Raw genomic sequence first — 19812 nt, 5'->3', positions numbered from 1 at the left:
ACAGAAAGGAAGCTGAGCCCAGAAAGGTGGTGGGCCCAGGGTTCCCAAGGCTCTGGCACTCTGGGGAGATGTCTCTTCTGGGTCCTCTGGGTCCTTACTACTTTGCAACTGCTGTTGCTCTCCTCAGGGTGTCCGAACCCAACTGCCTCCTACCAGAAATGTCAGAAGCACCAGTGACCTCCATGGACCTGGCATTCCATGGCAGCACAGCTCCGTCCTGTCCTGTCTGTCTCCAGCAGGAGACTTCTCTGTGCAACAAGATGACCTCCCAGGTTCTATTCTTGTCCCCGTGGCTATAGCTAAAGGCTAGTGCTGGCAACTCCAAGACACCGTGACTGAGTTAAGCAGAGAGTTGGCAAACCCTTGCCTTCAACTTGAGGCCAGTCCCACAGCCATGGGGAGTGTGGAAGTGAGGACTCCTAGCTGCCTTGGGTCCTGACCAGAGCTCCAGGTCTTTCTCAAGGTTCAGCATTCATCTCTTTGCCCCAAGAAACCTTCCTGGACCATGGCATCCCTCCACCTACCCATCCATTTGTCTATCAAATGATTCACAGGCACTAAGATGAGAGAGAGGCACTTTTGTTAGAGCCCTATGAACCAAGCACCTGTGACAGGTACTACACTGGTGACAGTGTCCTGAGTATGGTCCCCTACGAGCCCCCAACCTGAGGACACAAGGTTACATCCCGTGTTGAAGGTCACACTGCATGGGACTGCAAACTGTCATCTCCCTGGAGACTTGTTAGACACGTGGATGTTCATACATGCTGGCGTGGAAAATTCCAGGTGTTGGAGACTAGCTAGGGGCCAATGGTCAGATCTCATTCTGAGTAAGCACTTGCTTCCTTCTTCAGGAAGGTGATGAAGTGGGCAAGGCAAGCTCTTAGCTAGAGAAACTGAGGCTTAGAGGATGTTCCTTTATAATCCTGGCTAATCTGAAATTCACCTGGCTTTGAACTCACAGAGAACCACTTACTCTTCCTTCTTAGTGCTAGGATTAAAAGCATGTGCTACCAAGCCCAGTTTTTTTTAAGTTAAAAATTATTGTATTTCATGCATTTTGTCAACATGTATGTCTGGGTACCACGTGGGTGCACTGCCCATGGAGGCCAGAAAAGGGTGTCAGATCCCCTGTAACTAGAGTTACAGATAGTTGTCAGCCACGATGTAGGTCTTCTGCAAACACAGTCAGTGCTCTTAACTACTGAGACATCTCTCCAGCCCCACAAAACCCCCACCCCGACCCCAATTATGGAGACAGGGTCTCATGTAGCTCAGGCTGGCCTTGAACTTTCTCTGAAGTTAACAATGACCTTGAACTTCTACCTTCATCTACCAAGTGCCACCACGACTGGCTTGCACAGTGCTAGTGACTGAACCTTGGCCTTTGCATGTCCTGTGCACCCTACATCCACAGCCTGCGTAGAGAATTCGAATGGCTTACTCCAGGCCGTGGAGCCTGGAGGAGTAAGATGAGAGTCTCACCAAAATAGGACTCTGCCACTTCCTGAAAGCAGTCACTGCGTCTCACTCACACAGAGTTCACCCTGCTTTTCAAGGGTTCAACCTGATGACCTCATGCCGGACCCCGGAACCTTTCTCTCAGGACCCCTGGGTCCCTCTTGCTCTCTTTTCTTCCCTGGGCAGCGATCCTCAAAGCTGTAGAGGTTTCAAGGAAACGGCGGGTCTCCTGAGCCTTCACAATAAGCTTCCCCACTATAGGCCAGACCCTGCCTGTGTCTTCATGCCCTATAGTCTAGTTTAGCAGTTCTGAGGCAGGGGCTGGGAGTCTGCATTTTTGACAGACTGAGACTGGGGTCCAGGGACCACACTCTGGTAAGGAGGCTACAAGAAGGCTGGGCACACTCAGCCTCTCTTCCGTCAGCCCTTGCTATCCTGAGGGCCTGTCCTCTTGGCGTAGAGAAAGGCGTGAAGGCTGTAGGCAGGGAGCACTAGACACTGTCCATCCAGGCTCCAGTGTGCTTGCCGCATGGTCCAAGGAGCCATAGCTGCCCACCCTGTGAAGAACCGAACAGCCCCCTTTTCTTCTGGCCTCCTCCTCCTCCTCCCCCCTCCCAGGGCTGCCTCTGACCTGCAGTTCTCACTGAAATTTTGCCCCCTGCGGAAAGCTCATCCCTATTCATTTTCCTCATGCGTTTGGAGCCAATAGGTTTTTATTTATTCATTTATCTTGTCTTTTATCCCCCTCCCCTTCCTCACCAGGCTGGAATTTACAATTCAGTTCTCTAGTGGCCTTGCTGAAGGACAGGAACCTGGGAGAGCAGGGGCTGCACCCTCGAACTGAAAAGGGCAGCTGCTCCTTTGTCCCCTCATGTCCTCTCAGGGTGTTCCAGGGTTCATGCTCTGGTTGTCTGGGTGCTGGTTCAGGCAGGCCCCCACTTGTTAGCAGCAGGGTGGCCAGAGAGCCGGGATGAGCTGGCCCTGGCTTAGAGGACTAAGGGGGCACTGGGTGGTCTGGCTGCCACCAGGGTGCCTTCTGGTGGCTAGTTAGCCACACCTGCTCTGGCTGAGGGCGGTTAAAGTCCCTGGGCATCCATCTACCACCTGCTGCCTGTAGACAAGAAATGCAGACTGTGATGTGTGTGGTCAAGGCTGGAGTGAAGCAATATACTCCAGGGAAGCAGAGAAACCCAGGAAGCCACCGAGGGAGTAATAGCAATGGTTGACGTAAGATAATTATGGCCATTGCACACTGAAGTACTCCCACATGCTTGCTCGTGCCGGGCCCAGCTGTCTCCATGCCAGCTCAGCGACACACCTACATTATCGTTTTTATTGAAACAGGAAGAAAACTGAGGCTCAGCCAGGTCAGCATGCTCAGAGAGGGAAGCCAGGCACCTGGTGGGTGAGCGTGTGCTCTGGCTGCAGATGAGTTTCTGCCTTGCCTGCTGAGCATCTTGACCTTGGCAGGACTTAGGCAATCTTTCTAATGCTTAAAAAGGGATTAGACTGGGGTTTACCTTAGGGTGCCCTCAACATGGTTCAACGACACATGTCTGTGGCTTTCCCTGGACACGCCCAGGAAGGTCCTCAGTAAAAAGCAGCATTGGGGTTCTCATACAGACTGGGTGTGATGCCCCCCTCCCCGCAGAAGCGAGCACTTCCTGAGGGCTGCCCTCCGTCTTCCCCTGTGGCATTCCATTCTCCTTGGTCTCACATTTGTAATGAAAAGCAAAGATGCACCTGCCTGTCACGGGACATTTACGTCCATCAGACAAGAGCTAAGATGGTGAAACCTCAGACACAGCAGGGTTCCTTCTGGACCTTCTTACCCATCCAGACCCCAGAGCTCAACCAACATCAAGACCTGGAGGGGTCATCATCTTGGACAGGACCCTGGACTTGCCTCTGGTGGACATCTGTAGCCCCTACACCCCTGAATAGAAGCTGGTTCTGTGACTTGCTCCAAACCCTGGCAATGATTAATATTTAACAGACAAAATCACGTTGAGACTCTGCATGGGAAATGTGTGGCCGGGGCAGTTCCCACAGAGACTGAGATGTACACTCAGAATGGACTTCACTATGGCCTCAGCCCCGACTCTCAGGGCCTGGGCCCTTTGCCTGTCGTGAGCCAGCGTGGTCTTTTGGTGCTCAACAATGTCCACACACAAACCAGTCTTGGCTCCCAGCCCTGAGCCGTCTCCTCCCTTCCTCCTCCCCTCCCTCCCTCCCCTTCTCCAAGCTGGCCCAGGCCCAGCCACCACCCACAGTGACAGCCTTATCACCATTGACAAGTGGGGATCTACCTTCTTGGGCTAGCTGCTCTACACTGTGACTGAAGCCTCCCCAAGGGACTGAGACATTTACAGGAGCCTGGGCCGGGGACACCAGGTTGACTATGCAAGAAACCCAGCTTTCCCCAAGGACACTCAGAGGCACCAGCCGCTTGCAGGGGGAACACTGCTGGTTCCCCGATTGCTCTGCCCAACCTCCACCAGGGACAGACCTGCTGTGTCCTGGAGGTTCATCTTAACTCAGCAGCTTCACAGCTTTCTGCTGTGTGACCTTGGTCAAGGGCCTTCAACCCCGCTGTCTCAGTTTCCCTATCTATATGACCAGAATGACCAAGCATCTGGGACACTTTCTCTGTGTCCAGTCTGTGTCCATTGAGCCACTGACCCCTTACAACCACCCTCTCAGTACTTTATTAATGCATCCATTCTACAGTTGACAGAGCAGAAACCCAGAGAGACACTGGTCTGACACTGGGGACACTGCCATTCAAATATTCTGACTTTGTCCCAGGTAGAATCAGCCTGGTGGAAAACCCCTACAGAATGGAAGGCTTTGGGCTCTCAACCCTGCATTCCTAGAGTTCTCATCAACCTCTGCTATTACCATCACCCGTTGTTAACACTGATGCTTCCACTAGCTTCAAGGGGCTCAGATGGCGAGGCCTGAGTAAACTGCCTCTTGATAAGCGCACATCACTGGCTGAGGTGCTGGCTGCATCTCTCCAGCCTCATCCTCTACCCATGTTGCAAGAATTCCTTCCAACCCTCCCAGAAACTGTCCTCAGCAAGATGCCTGGTCAGTGCTTGGCATGAGCTGGGATCATGATGCTATGCACTTGGCTGGACCGGGCAGGCTGGGAGGATGTACCACTAGAGGGGTGAACCTATTCGTGTGGGAGTGTAACCTTGCAAATGGTACCCAGATCACTGGCCTGAATGCTGCCTTCCTGCAATGGAGGAGGGGTTGGCTTTGAGACAGGGAACTATGACTACTGTGTAACTGCTGGCAAGAAAACATCCCAGGGTCAGCTGGCTAAGCTGCTTCCACCCAGTAAATGTCACTCAACCCCCAGGGTCCTCAGGGCAGTGTGGCTCTGGCACCTTTCCATGGTGAACCTATGGAGTGGGAACCTTTCCATGGTGGGACTTGGAGTTGGTCTTGCATCAAGGCCCTCTGGTTCTGCTCAGCCACCCCGGGTCTTTCTCAGCACACAGTCCCCCACCCCTTAATTCAGTAATATAGAAGCAGGGGGCTGACTTACATGGGAGCAAAACCTTTCAGGGGGATCTCCGCACGTGATGCCTGAGGGCTCCACTTTCACCTTGACATAATCCTTCAGGCGCATCACTTTGGGCTGACAGGCGTAGAACTCCCAGGTGGGGCCCTCATCTGTGGTCACCCAGGATTTGCAGATGTCATAGTCCCCAGAGGCCATCGGAAGGCAGTGCAGGAAGAGGGCCAGCAGGTGCAGCATGGCTGTACAGTCAGAATGGGTGGGGCCCAGAGGGGCACTGGAGAGGTGGCGGTGGGGTCAGGGGGGACTCGGGGCTTCAGCATGGAAATGCTGCATCTACTAGGCAACGGTGGCTGGGATGTATCAGACTTGAGCACTGCAGGTTTGCCGACGGTGGGAGCTTGTGTTTTCCAAATGGCCGATATGGAAAATCCAGAGCCAGCGTTTCTCAGGCTGCTGATGGGCAGATCAAAAAGTTGCCTGTAACTTGGCGTCCTCCTAACCTTGGAATTACACCTCCCCTGGAGGTGAAGCTGATCAAATCGGGCAGACTCTCAAATTGTGACAGTGGATGGAAATGGGATCAGGAGGAAATCCGAAGGGATCCGTCATGGGGCTGTATCAGGTTGCTTTTAATTTTTGTCCTTCCAATCAATCCAGGTCTTTAAAGGGCCCTCTATGTGTGGTGCGCTCAACACGACTGCATAACGGCCCTCCAGCCTGCGTGGTGAAGATAAAATAAAATCAGGAGGTGTACATATTAGCTGGAAATGTGTCCCCTCTTTGGGACTGGACTTGGCATCTCAGACCAATAAAAGAGATTTCCTTTCATATGGGCTGCAAGTGACGAGATTGTGTGACTAGACTAGAAAATAAAACAAGTCACCGAGGTGTTAACTGGAGAGGCCATTTGCCTCTGCTTTGGTGGGGACGGGCACGGATGGGGGCCAGCTGACCTTGGCTAGTAGCCATTGGCCACTTATTGGGAAATTCCTGAGGCTTCAGCTCTCTCTACCTCCAGGTACTTGGGCTCTGGCCTGACTTTCATTGTAAAGGGAGAAGATCGAGGCTGCGTTCATTAGCAGCAACACCTGCAACAAATTAAAAGGGGGGGGTTAGAGACATATAAGAACAAAAGATCTCTAGCAAAATGCCTGCACACACGCATACACACACACATACACACACACACACACACACACACACACACACACACACACACAAATGGGCTGCATTAGCAAGATCTCCAGAGAAAGCTGGGCTGTTTTGTTTTGAATTAATATCAGAGTTCCAGGTTTAGAGACGGGCATGCTATTAAAAAGGTGGTGTACCTCCTCATCATTCGCAAGGATGTTTGCTTAGTGCCCCTTCTTGAAGATGAGGAACTTTTTAAAGCATTCCCAAGAGCCAGGGTTTAACAGTGGCTGTAACATACTAGGTCAGACCAGTCAAAATGTCCAAGTTGTTAAAGGAGGCCATGAGTATCCAACAGAGGAGACTGCCCCTACTGCTGCAGCCCAAGAGGAGGTCTCTGTGTGGGCAACCAGCGATCTGCTCCCTAGTCACCCGCACAATGTGAAACCATGAAGTAAACGAGTTAATAGCTAGAAACTAGGATGTCCAAGGCTTCCACGGGAATCAGAGTGTTTTGTTGTGTTAGATTTTCTGACCAAGGCCAACAGTTTGCAGTCATTTTAGGAGGGTAGCATCTATTTTAAGCCTGAAATAATCATTTAAAAGCTAAAATAAATATAGCTAATAGGAGCACTGCATCCAGAAACATACGACTCTCTGATTCTAGCGTATTCCCAGTTGTTTGCTACGTCATGGACAAATCTGAGCCCGCCAGCATGAGATCCCCGCCAAAGATAACCTTTGCCAATAGGGCAAAGGTTATTGAAGTGGATGTAGCAAATGTAAGTAATTATCATCTCTGTTATTAATTATTCTGGCTATAGTGCTCACAGTTGCTGCATTTAAATTCCCAAACCTCACATATGGTGGCCTGACTCTCACCCGAAACCCTTGTCAGCCACTGTATACTGAAAGTCCCAGAGGAGTTAACTGTCTTTGCATGAAACACACCAGACACAAGCACATTCCTGCCCCCCAAATGAAAAGGGGGTACATTTTGGTTCAGCCTTTCTGCTGAGACCTACTTGCTCAGGTGGAAGCCCTCAGCCAGTACTCTGCTTCAGACTGCAGTGGGCCTCATCCATCTGCGTTAAGACCGCCCCTGCCCCCTCTTGGGATGAAGGACTCCTAATATAGATGAATGAGAACCCAGCTAGACCACACTTCACACCTCTCCTCGGATCGACCGTTTAAACAGAAACCTGGTCTAGACCCCGCCGGGGCTCGCTTCTTGCTAGAAAACTCTGGAAGAACGTGACCATGCGTCTATTTTTTTTTTCAAGCTGAGAAAATGTAGTAAAAATAAAATAGCACGGGCCCCAGCAATGGTTTGGACGTTTCCAGCCCAGCTCTGAGCTGCCCAGAAAACAGCATGCCCCTAATTAATTCTTCCAGCAGCCGGCACCCGACTGTTCACTAACAGGTAGGGCGCTCCTGACGGCTGGGGACGACCAGGGAGCCAAGCTGGGGCTCTCAAGGTGGGCCCAGCTGCCGGCTTTATCTGCAGGGCCAGCGGCTGCTCCTGTCTGGGACAGCGCTGGATTCTGGCCCGGGTGGGGAGGCAACGAGGCCCTGAGGCCGGAGACCCAGCGAGCAGCAAGCGGCGCAACTCGTAAATCTATTAATTGCTTTGCAGTTTTGTTGGCTTAAGCATCACACATTCCCTAGAAAATGGGGGTGAGGGAAACAACAACAAAATCTGCCAGGGGAAAATGTGTTTACAGCCCGTCAATCAGTTGGGCGTTGCTGGCATCGAGGGGGCACTGTGAGCTCAGCACTCGAAAATTACAGGAGATTTTTGCCAAAAAGAAAACAAGGGGCGGGGGACCTAGGCAAGAGTCCGCGGAAAAACGAGGTACATAGTGGAGAGCGAGCGAGGAGCCAGCAGGGGAGAAATTCAGAGTAAGAGGTTGCATCCTCACGGATCGTTTTCTCCTTGGAAAATAAATCTTCACCTGATATTATTAAGAAACTGCAGCTCTCTGAAACAAATGGAATCAATGCGCTTTATTTTCTTTTAAGAGTCCTCAGGAACCGAGGGGGGGCTGATAGCCTGGGTATTAAAACCCGAAAATTAGATTTTATCAGGATTTCTGAACTCAGATTTCTCTGTCTTATTGAATTAGCGCCTTTCGGAGCTGGCCGGGTTGCCAACAGGCTCCTGCCGGAGTCTCGGGCTGTGCGCTCTCCTTGTCGGAAACTTGCCTCTGCGGGGCGCAGGGTCCCTGGGGATCAGGGGTGAGGTGGGGACCGGGGGTAGGATGGGGACAGTCCACCGGAGGTTTATTCTTCCACCCAGGTTAGACAAAGGGTAGAAGGGTGTGTGAAACTTGCTCTGGAGGCCGTAGGAGGGATAGGGAAGGAAAGCGAAGCCTCATGGCCCGCGATTACCTTCCCCCATTCGCCGCCCCATCCCCATCCCCCCCCCCTCGTCTTGGGCTGCCCGGGCGCTCACCGTTGCCTTGGTGGACGTCCGGGTTCAGGTGTCCCGGTGTCCACAGCTCTGGAAAGGGAGCTTTCTCTAGACCTCTGGTTTCTCCCTGACACCCTCTCAGCGGCTGGGGAGCCCCGAAAAGTTGGGCTCTTGGGGGCGGGGCAGATCACCCGGCTCTAGGACGCTAGGCTGAGGCCGCCTGCGGCTAAGTCCCCGAGGACGGGCGGGGCTAGCATGCGACCCGCAGACACCGAGGAGTCTGGCTGAGTCCGCGCTGAGCTTGGGGCGCGTAGACAGTGGCGTGCACTGCACACGGACACGAACTGCCGCTGCATTTCGCTTTTCTTAAGTTCGGTGCAAACCGCCGGCACAATTAATAATCAAGCCTTTAATAAAGGCCAGGCCAGCATCCAGACTGCCCCCTCATTTGATATCGTCTCCCTTAATTAAAAGACCGCGCAAAGCTCCTTGGAATTATTCGCATTCTTTTGCCAGGCGCCGCTGCTCCGTGGGGACCCTGACGCCGCTACCCCCCAGCCCGTACCCGCAACTTACTCTGAAGCGGACGGCCCCGAGATCCGGCGGTCCACTTCCCGCCTTCCCGTTGCTTCTGCTCCCCCTAGAGTGGGATTTCACACCATGGTGGAGGACGCCTTTCCACCTGCCGACCCCCTCCACAGCACTAAAGGAAGTTTTTAGCCTGCCAGGCCAAGAGTTCTCCGCGCGTCTTTATAACGCGGAGGCGACTTAAATTAGGGAGGGGGAGAGGCGGGGGAGAAGGGTTAATTCACTTTTCATAAACACAAGTAAGCTAGCGTTCTTACAACGGTCCATCCCCTCCGCACACAGGCGCACAGGATGGAAAAAGACGGGCTGGGTGGCGGGGAGCCCAGAGGGAAGACAGCTACTCTACTTCTTAAAGATGCTGCACCGGGCGCGCGCACACACCCCTCTTCCGCGGCTCCAGCCCTTCGCTAGTAGCAGCCGCCACCAAATAACTTTGCATCCTAGCCTCGGTTGAGTGGCCTGGAGTGACTCCCTGGCCGAGGGAAAACTAGCACTGTCACCTAAGCATTTTCAAAATGAAAGCACCCTGGGCGAAGCTGCGGCGCCTCAGTCCCCGCCCGCCTCCCCGGCGCTCCCCGCTCGCCTTACCCCGGCTTGGAGCAGCTTCCCGGAGCGAGCCCCAAGAGGCCGGAGACCGCCACCCTCTGGCGGGCGCTGGGTGGGCTCACGGGCCGCAGGACTGAGAGCTGGGGACTTCTGCCCCGCGCCGCCGCGGTGACCGCCGTCAGATCGGGGCTGGGGAGCCCTCGGGCCTCCAGGGGGCCCGCCCGCAGCCGTCCCGGAGACGCGGACCAGGGGAGGGGGCCAACTGCGCCGCCCTCATCGCCCGCCCGGCCGAGCCGGAGGTCGCTACTAACAAGTGCAAACTTTTGGGGGCCCCTGGGCAGCCAGGGGAGGACCTGTACGCTCGCCCCACTCAACCCCCGGTCCGGGTGGGCTTCGTCGCTGCTGGACCAGGCGCCCGAGCATCCCCCTGGCACGGCGCCGGCCAGATGGCGGGGCGCCTCACCGCCCCCCTGCACTCCGCTCCAAGTTAATGCCGAGGCTAAATCCTCTTGCCATCACTCACGGTCACCATCGGGGCTTTTATCTCCCGGTCTGATCCGGGCTGCGTAACTTCCTCTGTGTGGCTTTAACACACCATCCCACCACGGAGCAACGGTCTTCTTAAAGGTGCAGGAAGGAAATACTGCGAGGCTCCGGGGAAGAGCCTAAGCCCGGGGAGGGGCGCGGCGAGCAGGGGCGTCCCGGCGGGCCCGTGGCCAGGGTGGCCCTAGCAGGCGGCCGCCGGAGTGAGCCTGCTGTGGGGGGTCGCTGCCTACACATCGCCTGGCGGCACGGGGACCAAGCGGTCCCTGAGCTCCGGGTACATTCTCAGCCGACTTGGGTCAGGCACAGTAGAGCCGCATCTCTCTTGTTCCCAACTGTGGGGCCTGACTCGGTGCCAGCGCCCAGGGGTGTGGGGGTTGCCCCATCGGCACCAGGGAGGGGGCCAAGTGAGTCAGCCCCCACCCCCCACAATCAGGGTTCTAGGTTGCTGGCTCCTTGGTCTCTGTCTCTTTCTCTCTCTGTGAAACACTGCCATCCAGAAGGCCCCGAGCAGTGGGTAAAGGGGTGGGTGGGTGGATTTGGGGAGCTGGGGAGGGGGGAGCGCTCTGAGCGCACAACCAAAGCCTGAATACCAGCTGACACATCGCCGCCTCCAGCCTGATGGGCCCTGCTTTTGACGGAGAAGCCAAGCCAGCTCTGCAGGGAGTGCAGAGTAGGGGGGCAGGAGGGCCCTTGCTCAGGAGCTCTCTGTCTCCCTGGGGCAAGCCTGGGAGGACCACGTGGGAGGACTCCTGCAGAGGCTGGGCAGAGGCCACTGAGTTGGTAACGCTAGGGCAGCCCTGTGCTCTCTTCAGCCCCCTGTAGGCTCCCTGCCAGGCTGCTTCCAGGGCTGTAGAAGTGCATCTTGGTCTTCCCAGGGGCACTTATGGGTCTTTTTTGGGTGCTCCTGGCTTCCTTGGAGTGGGTTCTTGCTGCAGTATTCACACAGAGCGATGCCATTTGGATGCACCAAGAACAAAGGGCCTGGAGGGGGGGGGAGACGGAGGGAGGGAGAGAGGGGGAGGGAGAGAGATTGGTTCAAGGTCACAGAGGGTGTCAGAAATAGGAGCAAGACAGGCTTGCAACCCAGTGCCCCATCCACTGCCACCACTCACATCCACTTTAACCCTTCCCTGTTCTCAGCATCCATCCCTAAATTTCAAAAGAGGGTTGTTCTGCTGGTTAACATTTAGAATCTTGCAACAAAGCAGGCAGAAGATGCAGTATTAGATATTATCATCGGTAATAATGATGATGATAATAGTAACAAACATTTATTGGACACCTTTCATGTCAGGCTACATGCAAAGCAGCTTGTGCATATTGGTCCCTAATTCTTCCTGAAGCCATGTGAACTAACCCCTGTTAGCAAAATGTCAACTTGGAGCTCGTCGATCTTAAACAACCCGGCCAAGGCCAGATGACTAAGGAAGATTTTTGTCTTGAGAGGTAGATCTCGGGTTCTTAGCTGCTGTTCCACCATTGGCAGACTGGCTGGTTAATCTGTGGTACTGCACATATCTCTTCACAGCCTCAGTTTGCCCATCTGTAAAGCGTGAATGACAAGGCCTTCGGTTTCTGAGTGCCTACTTTAACATGTCCTCAGGTTTCAGAGAAGGACCATCCCACCAAGCTGTCCGGGAAAGCAGATGTAGGACAGTGCCTCTTCCCCGCCCCCAACACGCATCTACTCCCTGCCTGGCCTCAATGTCTTCAACTAGAGGAAACTCCTTGGAGGGAGGAGGCAGATCACAGCCTCTTGGGTTGTAAGCATTTGTGCCTCAGGCAGCAGCAAAGGACACATTGTGTGGCTTCTGCCCAGGGTGAGTGATGACCCGGTAGGCCTTTGGCCTGCTGTCACTCCCAGGCAGGACTATCCATCCCCAGCAGTGCCCTGCTGCTGCCTTATACAGTGACTGGACACTGTTAGGATCAGCCAGCAAGGCATGCAAGAGGATGCTTCTAATTCCCAGTTCATCTGCACGCCACGAAGGGACCCTGGGCTAATCCTGCCAGTGGGTTCAGGATGGCTCTTGTGAACCATGCATGCAAAGATCTTGCTACTAAAATTACAGCACAGTGGAAGTCAGAGTGAGTGCAGTTGAGATAGTGGAGTATCTTGGTCCCACTTAACTCCCAGCTGCATGCCTTTGGGGAGAACTCTTCCTTGTTCTTAGCCTCAGTTTCCCCATCTGTGTGAAAAGGGATTAGCCTGGGCGTGCAAACCCTGCTCTGCCATCCTGAACCAGCCACCTTCCACAGCAGCCTCCAGGGGAAGGCATTCCTTTCAAAGGATAATAGAGTGCCAGGAATGAATAGGATTCCAGCCATGTAGGGACCAGGTGGCCCGGCCCGTTCATTTCTAAACTGCATTAAGGTGCTTTCTGACAAATGACCTTTCACTGGCAGAGAACGCAGCTGAGCACCAGGGGCAGAAAAGTGTTAATGAACACCCCCACCCGAATCATCAATGGCTCTCCTCTCTCCAGAGGCCTAATCATCTTCATTGGTGGGACTTTGCCTTCACTGAACTGTTGTAATTTGAATTGTGTATGTGAAAAATCTGCTATTGGAAAGCATCATTGAACAGTGCAGGGATATGATGGCACCTGCCTTTATTTTTAAAAAAGGATTTGTGTCTAAACATATATGTGTGTGCATTGGTTTATGTCACACACACAGAGACTATACAAAGACTCCAAAGATATATCAGTCCATAAACAGGGGAGATGGGGAAAATGACATACTTTGGTACAGCTATTTCCCAATGGCTTCCAAATCCTTTGCAATCAGGAAGTAAACAAAGGATCAAGGAGTAACAGGAAATTATAAAGTCACGTGGGAAAAAAGCTAGCTCTGCAGTGAGAGGTGATAGATGATGTCCCGCCCTCTGGGGAATCTAGGAAAGAAGACAAGTCCCAACACAGACAGACAGAAGGAGGGACAGATCAAAGGAAGAAAGTCGAGCACAAGCTTAGAAGCTGCCTCTTCCGTGATCTGGCCACGCCCACAGTCACTGCATTCCCTGTGTCAGACCACAATTTGGATTCTCCAGGAAACCCTTTGTCCGTTTGACCTTGAACAGTTGAGATATAGATGTGAATCGGCGGCAGCTGCCTGGAACCCATCCAGGACCTTTAGGAGTTTCGAGATGTCCCAGGGCCTCCCTACTCCACAGCTCAGGTTGGTGCAAGAGAGGGAAGAACAAGACTCACTCCCAGGGCATTCCCCAAGGTGATGCCTCTAGACAGCAGCAGCAACTGCAAGAAGCAGTCAGCTCCTCCCTGCCCCTTCTCAGCTCTAATCTCTAGATCATACTCCCATTAATTATTATTACCGTATTAATCATACATGTGATTAATTCAGTAATGGTGATTCATAATTGATTGCATTTTATATGGCGCCTTTCATCCACACATCTCCCAAGATGTGCACAGCCTACAACAGGACTCACATAGAGCAGGACGTGTTCTTAGCTAGTCTGCATTTTGTTGAATAAACTTCTCTTTGCAGAGACAGGGGCCTAATAGTGTTTGGGCAGACTGGGCTTTCCAGCCAGCCCTACTCCTCGTCCATTTCTCTGAGCAGTGGTGCCCTGCCTTGCCTGGTGTTGCCTGTGTTCTGGGAGTCCTGTAGACTGTAGGTAGTCCTTTGGCAGGCAAGTCCATCTGAGCCCCCAGAAGCTGGGTCAGACCAGTCTTCCTCTACTGAAGGCAATGCTACTGGATCAGGACTCTAGAGCTAGGCTTTCTGCTAATGAGCTGTGTAACCTTGAGCAAGCTGCTTCCTTCCCACCTCAGTTTGCCCAATTTACAGAGGCTTTAACAATAGCCCCTCTCTCTGGACAGATAAAACCAATTAAACATCTAGAACCTGCTGTATAGGAACCTTAAGTTTGCAGTGCGTCTTTAACTAGACTTCTCATTCTTTTTCTGGACCTCGATTTTCTCAGCTTTAATATGGGATGATGGGGCAAAGAGATGGCTTAGCAGTTAAAAGGGCCTATTATTTTTACAGAGGACTTGAGTTTTGTTCCCAACACCCACTGTAGGCAGCACACAATCACCTGTAACTCCATTTCCAGGAGAATCCAATGTCCTCTTCTGTCCTCTGCAGGAATCTGTACACACACACACACACACACACACACACACACACACACACACAAAAACAAAATCATAAAATGAGATGATAGGTCAACTTCAGGAATTCCTCTGAAATCCAAAATGAACACTGACAACAGTAACAGTTGTGATTTTGAGGACTCAGAGTTAGGCACCCTGGGCTCAAGATCCTGTTTGCCATTTTCTGGACACATCTTGTCTAGTCTCAGGCATCCAAAGACCTAAGCTTGGCGTAAGGATTTAATAAGCAAATACTTGAAGACTTTTGGCTTCTAGAGAGTGATTAGCATGGAGTAGTGCTGTCATTTTTTTTTTTTTTTTTGGTTTTTACGAGACAGGGTTTCTCTGTATTGTTTTAGAGGCTGTCGGTCCAGCCCAGCCTTGAACTTACAGAGACCCACCTGCCTCTGCCTCCCAAGTGCTGGGATTAAAGGCGTGCGCCACCACCGCCCGGCTAAAGACTCAGTTCTTGCTTCTTCAGCCTGGGTTCACTGATACTTGGTCTTGACCCTATGTTTATTATTCTCGTACTTTCTTCTCAGTAACTTGGGAGGAAGCCTGTATGGCGATCTCTAGTTAACAGCAGAGCATACAGAGACCTGGAGAGGTGTGGTGCCTCTGGTAGAGGACGTACCAAAAAGGAGCCCTTGGGCAGCTCAGAACAGGCTGTGAATGGATGAGAACATGCCCAGCTGCCTGCCTTTGGCACTGGGTCTCTTCCCCGAGAGGTCTGATCAAGATCCCTGTAATGGGGTGGTGGTGGTCAAGATGTCACTATCCCTACTCCAGACAGTATGACAGGGAGAGGAGAATGGTGAAGCCCAGTTTAGGAAGAAGAGTCCAAGACCCCTGCAGACAAAATACTGGACTCCTTCCAGAAACATGAAGCCCAGGCATGCCCTGCTCCCCCATCCCAGGGACTAGATGAGAGCCAGGGCTCTTTGGCAGCAGCTAATCTTGCTTTCGAAGTCTCACTGATGGGACCAATGATGCTCACATCCATGAGCCAAGGGTTGGAGATTCATTGAGGTCATGGGGCAGGATGCACAGAGTCCCTTTACCAGAAAGCAGCTTACTGCCTGGCCTAACTAGATTGCACCTCAAAAGGCTTCTATCTGTAGGCAATTCTGGGATCCTAGATGAGTATTTACTATGTGTGACATCCTGCTGGGCCCTGGAGATGACAGAACCACAGTTTAGTGAGACTATTCATGCTATCCTCATAACATACAAAGGGTGACTAAGCATCTACTTTGTGTCAGACAAAAGTCAATCCAGAAACTCATACACACACACACACACACTCACTCACACACACGCACACACGCACACACATGTGCACGCACAATGGGGCTGTACGAAGCAATCTTAGCCATGCAGCCATGTATTTTCCAGCCCCAATATCTCTTCATTCTTGGATCAGCAACTGAATTCCCACATCCATTCGCCCCTTTTCATCTGAAGTCGTTTCTGCTGACCCTCAGCCTGGGGAACAGAAGTTTGCTTGGCTTCCATCTCCACTATCCCCACTGTCTCTTGGAAGGTGTGCAGTATCCTACTGGGGTTGCCCAGGTGTTGGCTGTAGAGCTGTTTGCAGGTGATAAGGTGGGGAGACAAAGCATGCCAGCAAGGTGTGGCGGAGTGGGAGAAGATCCCCAGGAGGGACCACAACCTCACTGGGAACATGCCGCCCCCACCCCCGAGCCAGCCCCAGCTCCACACCTGGAGGAAAGTGGGGGTTTTTCCTCATGGAGCCGGTGATCTGGGCCAGGATGGCATAGCAGATGTGTCCTTCCTCTCAGACAAGTGCTGATCACAGAATAATTGACTCGGTTATAGAAATACTGGCTCTGCACCTTGGCCCTCTCCTTCCTGCTCCGCTGGGGAGCACCCGCAGCACCGACACGCCAGCCCTCACCCCATTCTCCCCAACCACTGGCATTGTTCGAAGAGCACAAAGCAGCCATGAGCAAGCATGTTCAGTGGTGCACTTGAGATGGGCGAGCAACTCCTGAAAGAAGGACGCTACAGATGCTACAGATGTACAGGCACCCACAGGGGGAGAAACACGCAGAAGGGCAACCTCCAGGGTCTCCTTGGTCTCTCACTCTTTCGCTTACTCACTCACATTCTTTGTCCCAAGCAACAATTTCCTCATTCAACTGTCCACTATGAGGCCACCCCTGGCTCCTTGCTCCATCGAAGTGTGGGGATGCAGGAGCCCCGTGTCTTCAGCCCTCTGACACCTGCTCAAAGGGCACATGGTGGCATTGCCCTAAATGACACATCAGCAGTCCTGGCTGTGAAGCACTCCTTCTTGCCTCCTTTTGCTCTGGGGTCATCTTTTCTGCCCAGGGTGGCAGATACTATTGTTTTGGGAGTTCTAGCTATTCATATTCAGTTTCTCACTTAGTGGCCCTTGACCTAACAGATGGAGACAACTCCTGAAGTCACTGCTCTCTCTCCCTCTGCTGGCTTTGGTGGGCTTTACTTGTGACCTCTCAGTGGTCCACATTTAACTCACACAACCTCTGTTTCCATTGGGGTCATTATTGCTGTTCCCCGTGGCCGGGATCCCCACTGACCTGGTTTCCTCTCGATTCCCATGCGGGTTCCTGTCCTCTTCATTAAGGAAATCCAGGTGTAGAAGACGGCAAAGAGCCAATGGTCGTCTGACAAACACTTTGCTTTTGAAGTTGTCTCAGAGTAAGAAGAACATGGTTCCTGACATCTCCCCTCTCACCCCTAGGAGGGACTCCGGAAGGTTTATTAACCTGGGAACAGGAGGTTCAAGGCTTGCATCTCCTCACCCCATCAAGGCCGTGAGACTCTTTGACCACACAATAATCCTGGCATTGGTAGGTGGGGCCCCGTGGCCAGAACCTAGCTTGGAATCCTTGCATTTACCCTTGTGATCTCAGGCTGCCTGCTGCACCCCAGTTTCCCATCAGTGCCATGGGAGTCACAGCAGCCCCCGCTAGCCGGGAGGACCAAACCGTGAACTCACTGTTGTATTCTGGAGGTTCTCCTCTAGTGCAATCAGGCAGCAGGCAGGCAGCAAGTTGATTCTCCACTCTCAAGGGCATCCCCAGCCTGAACAGTAGACTCTTCGGGTTCTGTCTCATCACAGAGGGGAAAGCCACCTCTGTATTTGAACTCCGTAGGCAGCAAGTTAAGATAGTACTGACAGTCAAAGGCTTTTTCTTGAAAAACAGGGTGAGGACCTCTTAGTTCCTCTGCCTACCCACATTAACCTGGTGTCCCAGGCCAGCCAGAGTCACCGTGCTGCTGGAAGTGACACCTTCCCTTTCCTCCTGTCCCCATTCCAAATGGGGACTAAGGACTAGAGGACAGGGACCCACATTTGCTCTCACTTTATAGACTGGGAAACAAAGGCTCAAGAGGCAAACACTTGCCCCAAGTCCTATCCTGAAATTCACCCCCAGGCTGGTGACCTCACGATTGCTACCCTGACCCCATTGGGTTCCCACCGACACCCATGCAAGCTTTAGAGTCTGTTGCTCCAGTCTACGCCCTGGAGTTGGTAGGCCCCTGGCTGAGTCCCTGTCTCTTTCTGGGACCTTGAATCTTCATGGTCAAGGGAGAGGGTGGGGCAGGGACTTAACATCCAACTTAACATTTCTGGATGTTCTGGCACTTCCTGGGGCTAACAGGAGTGACAGGTCCCCAAGGAGGGAGAGGAGCACTGGGAGGCTGGTTAGAAGCCTGACATTAACAACCACGTCGCTAGCTCGGCGTGGGGGAGGCAGGGAAATAGAGAGCAGTGTGTGTGAGGACACCAGGGACAGTGAGGCGCCAGGTAGGCAGGCCGGAAGGTCTGATCGTGGCTTTGATTTTTTAATTGTTTGCCAGAAAGGGCTCCAGAAATGCCATCACAGAGATTCTTTATGAAAGGACTTGCCTTTTGAGGCTCAATGACCAAGCAGGCACCATGAGACTGTGGGGGCTCAGGAACCCAAGCGTCAGACTGGAACTCCTCGGCAAGTGCCACAAGACATTTTCCAGAAGGGACACATTGTCACCAGTCATCCGTGCACAAGGCTGCAGCTCCTCTGGGGTCCCTGCGCCAATAAATAAACACAGAGAGCTCCAACATTCCAGCACACGGAAGGCTGTATGTCAGGGTTAGGGTTAGGGCTTGGGACATAAACCCACATCAGTTCAAGGAGCTTTCGAGGCACACCCCTGTGTGGAGAGACAGACAAGGTGAGTGCATGGACTTCTGGGAAGCCGTGGGGAGTCTGGTAGAGCCCCACTGCATAGGCCTGGCAGAGCCACCCTCCCAGACTGTCCAGGACTATTAATATCCTGCTGAGTCAGGGGGCTCTTGAGTTTCAGCTGAAGACGCACAGAGAGCATGTTAGATATTCTTGACTCCTGACCTGCCCCCACCCTTCCCACCCGCCCTCCCCTTCCAGCATCCATGGGAAGTATCGGGTGCTGATGGAATGCGGAGGAGTCTTGGGTGTGGCGGTGGGGGCGGGCCTGGGGCATGAGAACTGAGAGATGACTGTCTCTGTCACTGATTTGTTGGGTGGCCTGAGGTGAGCAACTTCACCTCTTTGAGTTTCCCTCATCTGAAGACTGAGACAGAAGAGCACGAAACAGGCTGTGAATGCCAAAGGCCCTGTATTCTGTAGCCCCCGATGGTGTCCAACAAATACCTGTGCAGCCTATGCCATGGGCCTTATCCTGGAGAGTGACTGGAAACAAGACTGGCCACACCTTCCATGTGACTCTCAGATGGGTTGAGAGGCAGCTAGTCAGATGTGACCTCGGGGGGCAGTATCTGGACAGCTTGATGCTACCTGCCCCCATTCAGGACCCTGTCACAGTGTATGGTGTGACTGGGCAGCCAGCTTCCTGTGAGAAGGCTCATCCAGGCTGACTGCGTGTGGACCTGGGCCCAGCACACAGAAGACGCTCAGTAAACGCTGGCGAGCTGAAGGGGCAGGTGGCAGGAGGGAGGGGTGTGATGCTGTGGGCTTAGACGCCTCTTGTGAATCGGCTAAAGATGAGTGGACTGGTAGGATCAGCATAGACGTTAACGGGATACTTAAGATCAAATTTCCACCCAGGTCTCTTCCTTGCCCCAGCTCGACTCATTCTTCCTGCACAGGACTGTCTGGACTGTCGGCTGTCTCCAAGCACACACATAGCCCACAACCACAACGCTGAAGTCAATACTTTGTTCTCACGGGACACAGGAAGGCAACGTGTGTGCCACTTGGGCTCATATACATCTCTAACAGAACCGTAACAACATGCCTGGTCGATGAGGTGTTGGGAATCCAACTTCTGGTTTTGTGCTAGCTAGGCAAGTTCTCGACCAACTGAGCAACAGCCCCAGATCTAAAATTATTCTTCTTACTGAATTAATGCAATGGCATCAGCAGCTCTCAAATAGAACAATGGGTATATGCGGGGCTCTATAGTCATCTTCTTACCCC

The 19812-nt window shown here is 52.9% G+C and overlaps 1 protein-coding gene across 10 annotated transcripts in view; it reads right to left on the bottom strand.

Annotated features, from left to right (window-relative positions):
* Ntng2 (netrin G2) overlaps positions 1-10711 on the bottom strand; it is a 59239-nt gene extending 48528 nt beyond the window's left edge. For 2 of the 10 annotated variants that reach the window (XM_040745123.1, XM_040745124.1), the window contains exons 1-3: positions 9717-10710; positions 5950-6084; positions 5021-5713 (exon numbers count right to left, since the gene is read on the bottom strand). In XM_040745123.1, the coding sequence (XP_040601057.1) occupies positions 5021-5233 (213 nt within the window). In that variant the 5' untranslated portion in view covers positions 5234-5713; positions 5950-6084; positions 9717-10710. Of the gene's footprint in view, positions 1-5020; positions 5714-5949; positions 6085-8582; positions 9066-9116; positions 9181-9716 lie in introns of those variants that run through there. The other 8 variants (XM_040745119.1, XM_040745121.1, XM_013124743.3 and 5 more) reach the window with 8 other exon arrangements.
* Between the last annotated feature and the right edge of the window lie 9101 nt (positions 10712-19812).

The sequence above is a fragment of the Mesocricetus auratus genome, unplaced genomic scaffold (genome assembly GCF_017639785.1).
Source record: "Mesocricetus auratus isolate SY011 unplaced genomic scaffold, BCM_Maur_2.0 Super-Scaffold_100004, whole genome shotgun sequence".
Classification (NCBI taxonomy): domain Eukaryota; kingdom Metazoa; phylum Chordata; class Mammalia; order Rodentia; family Cricetidae; genus Mesocricetus; species Mesocricetus auratus.
The sequence above is the reverse complement of the archived record's forward strand: the minus strand, read 5'-3'. Positions and strand labels throughout refer to the sequence as shown.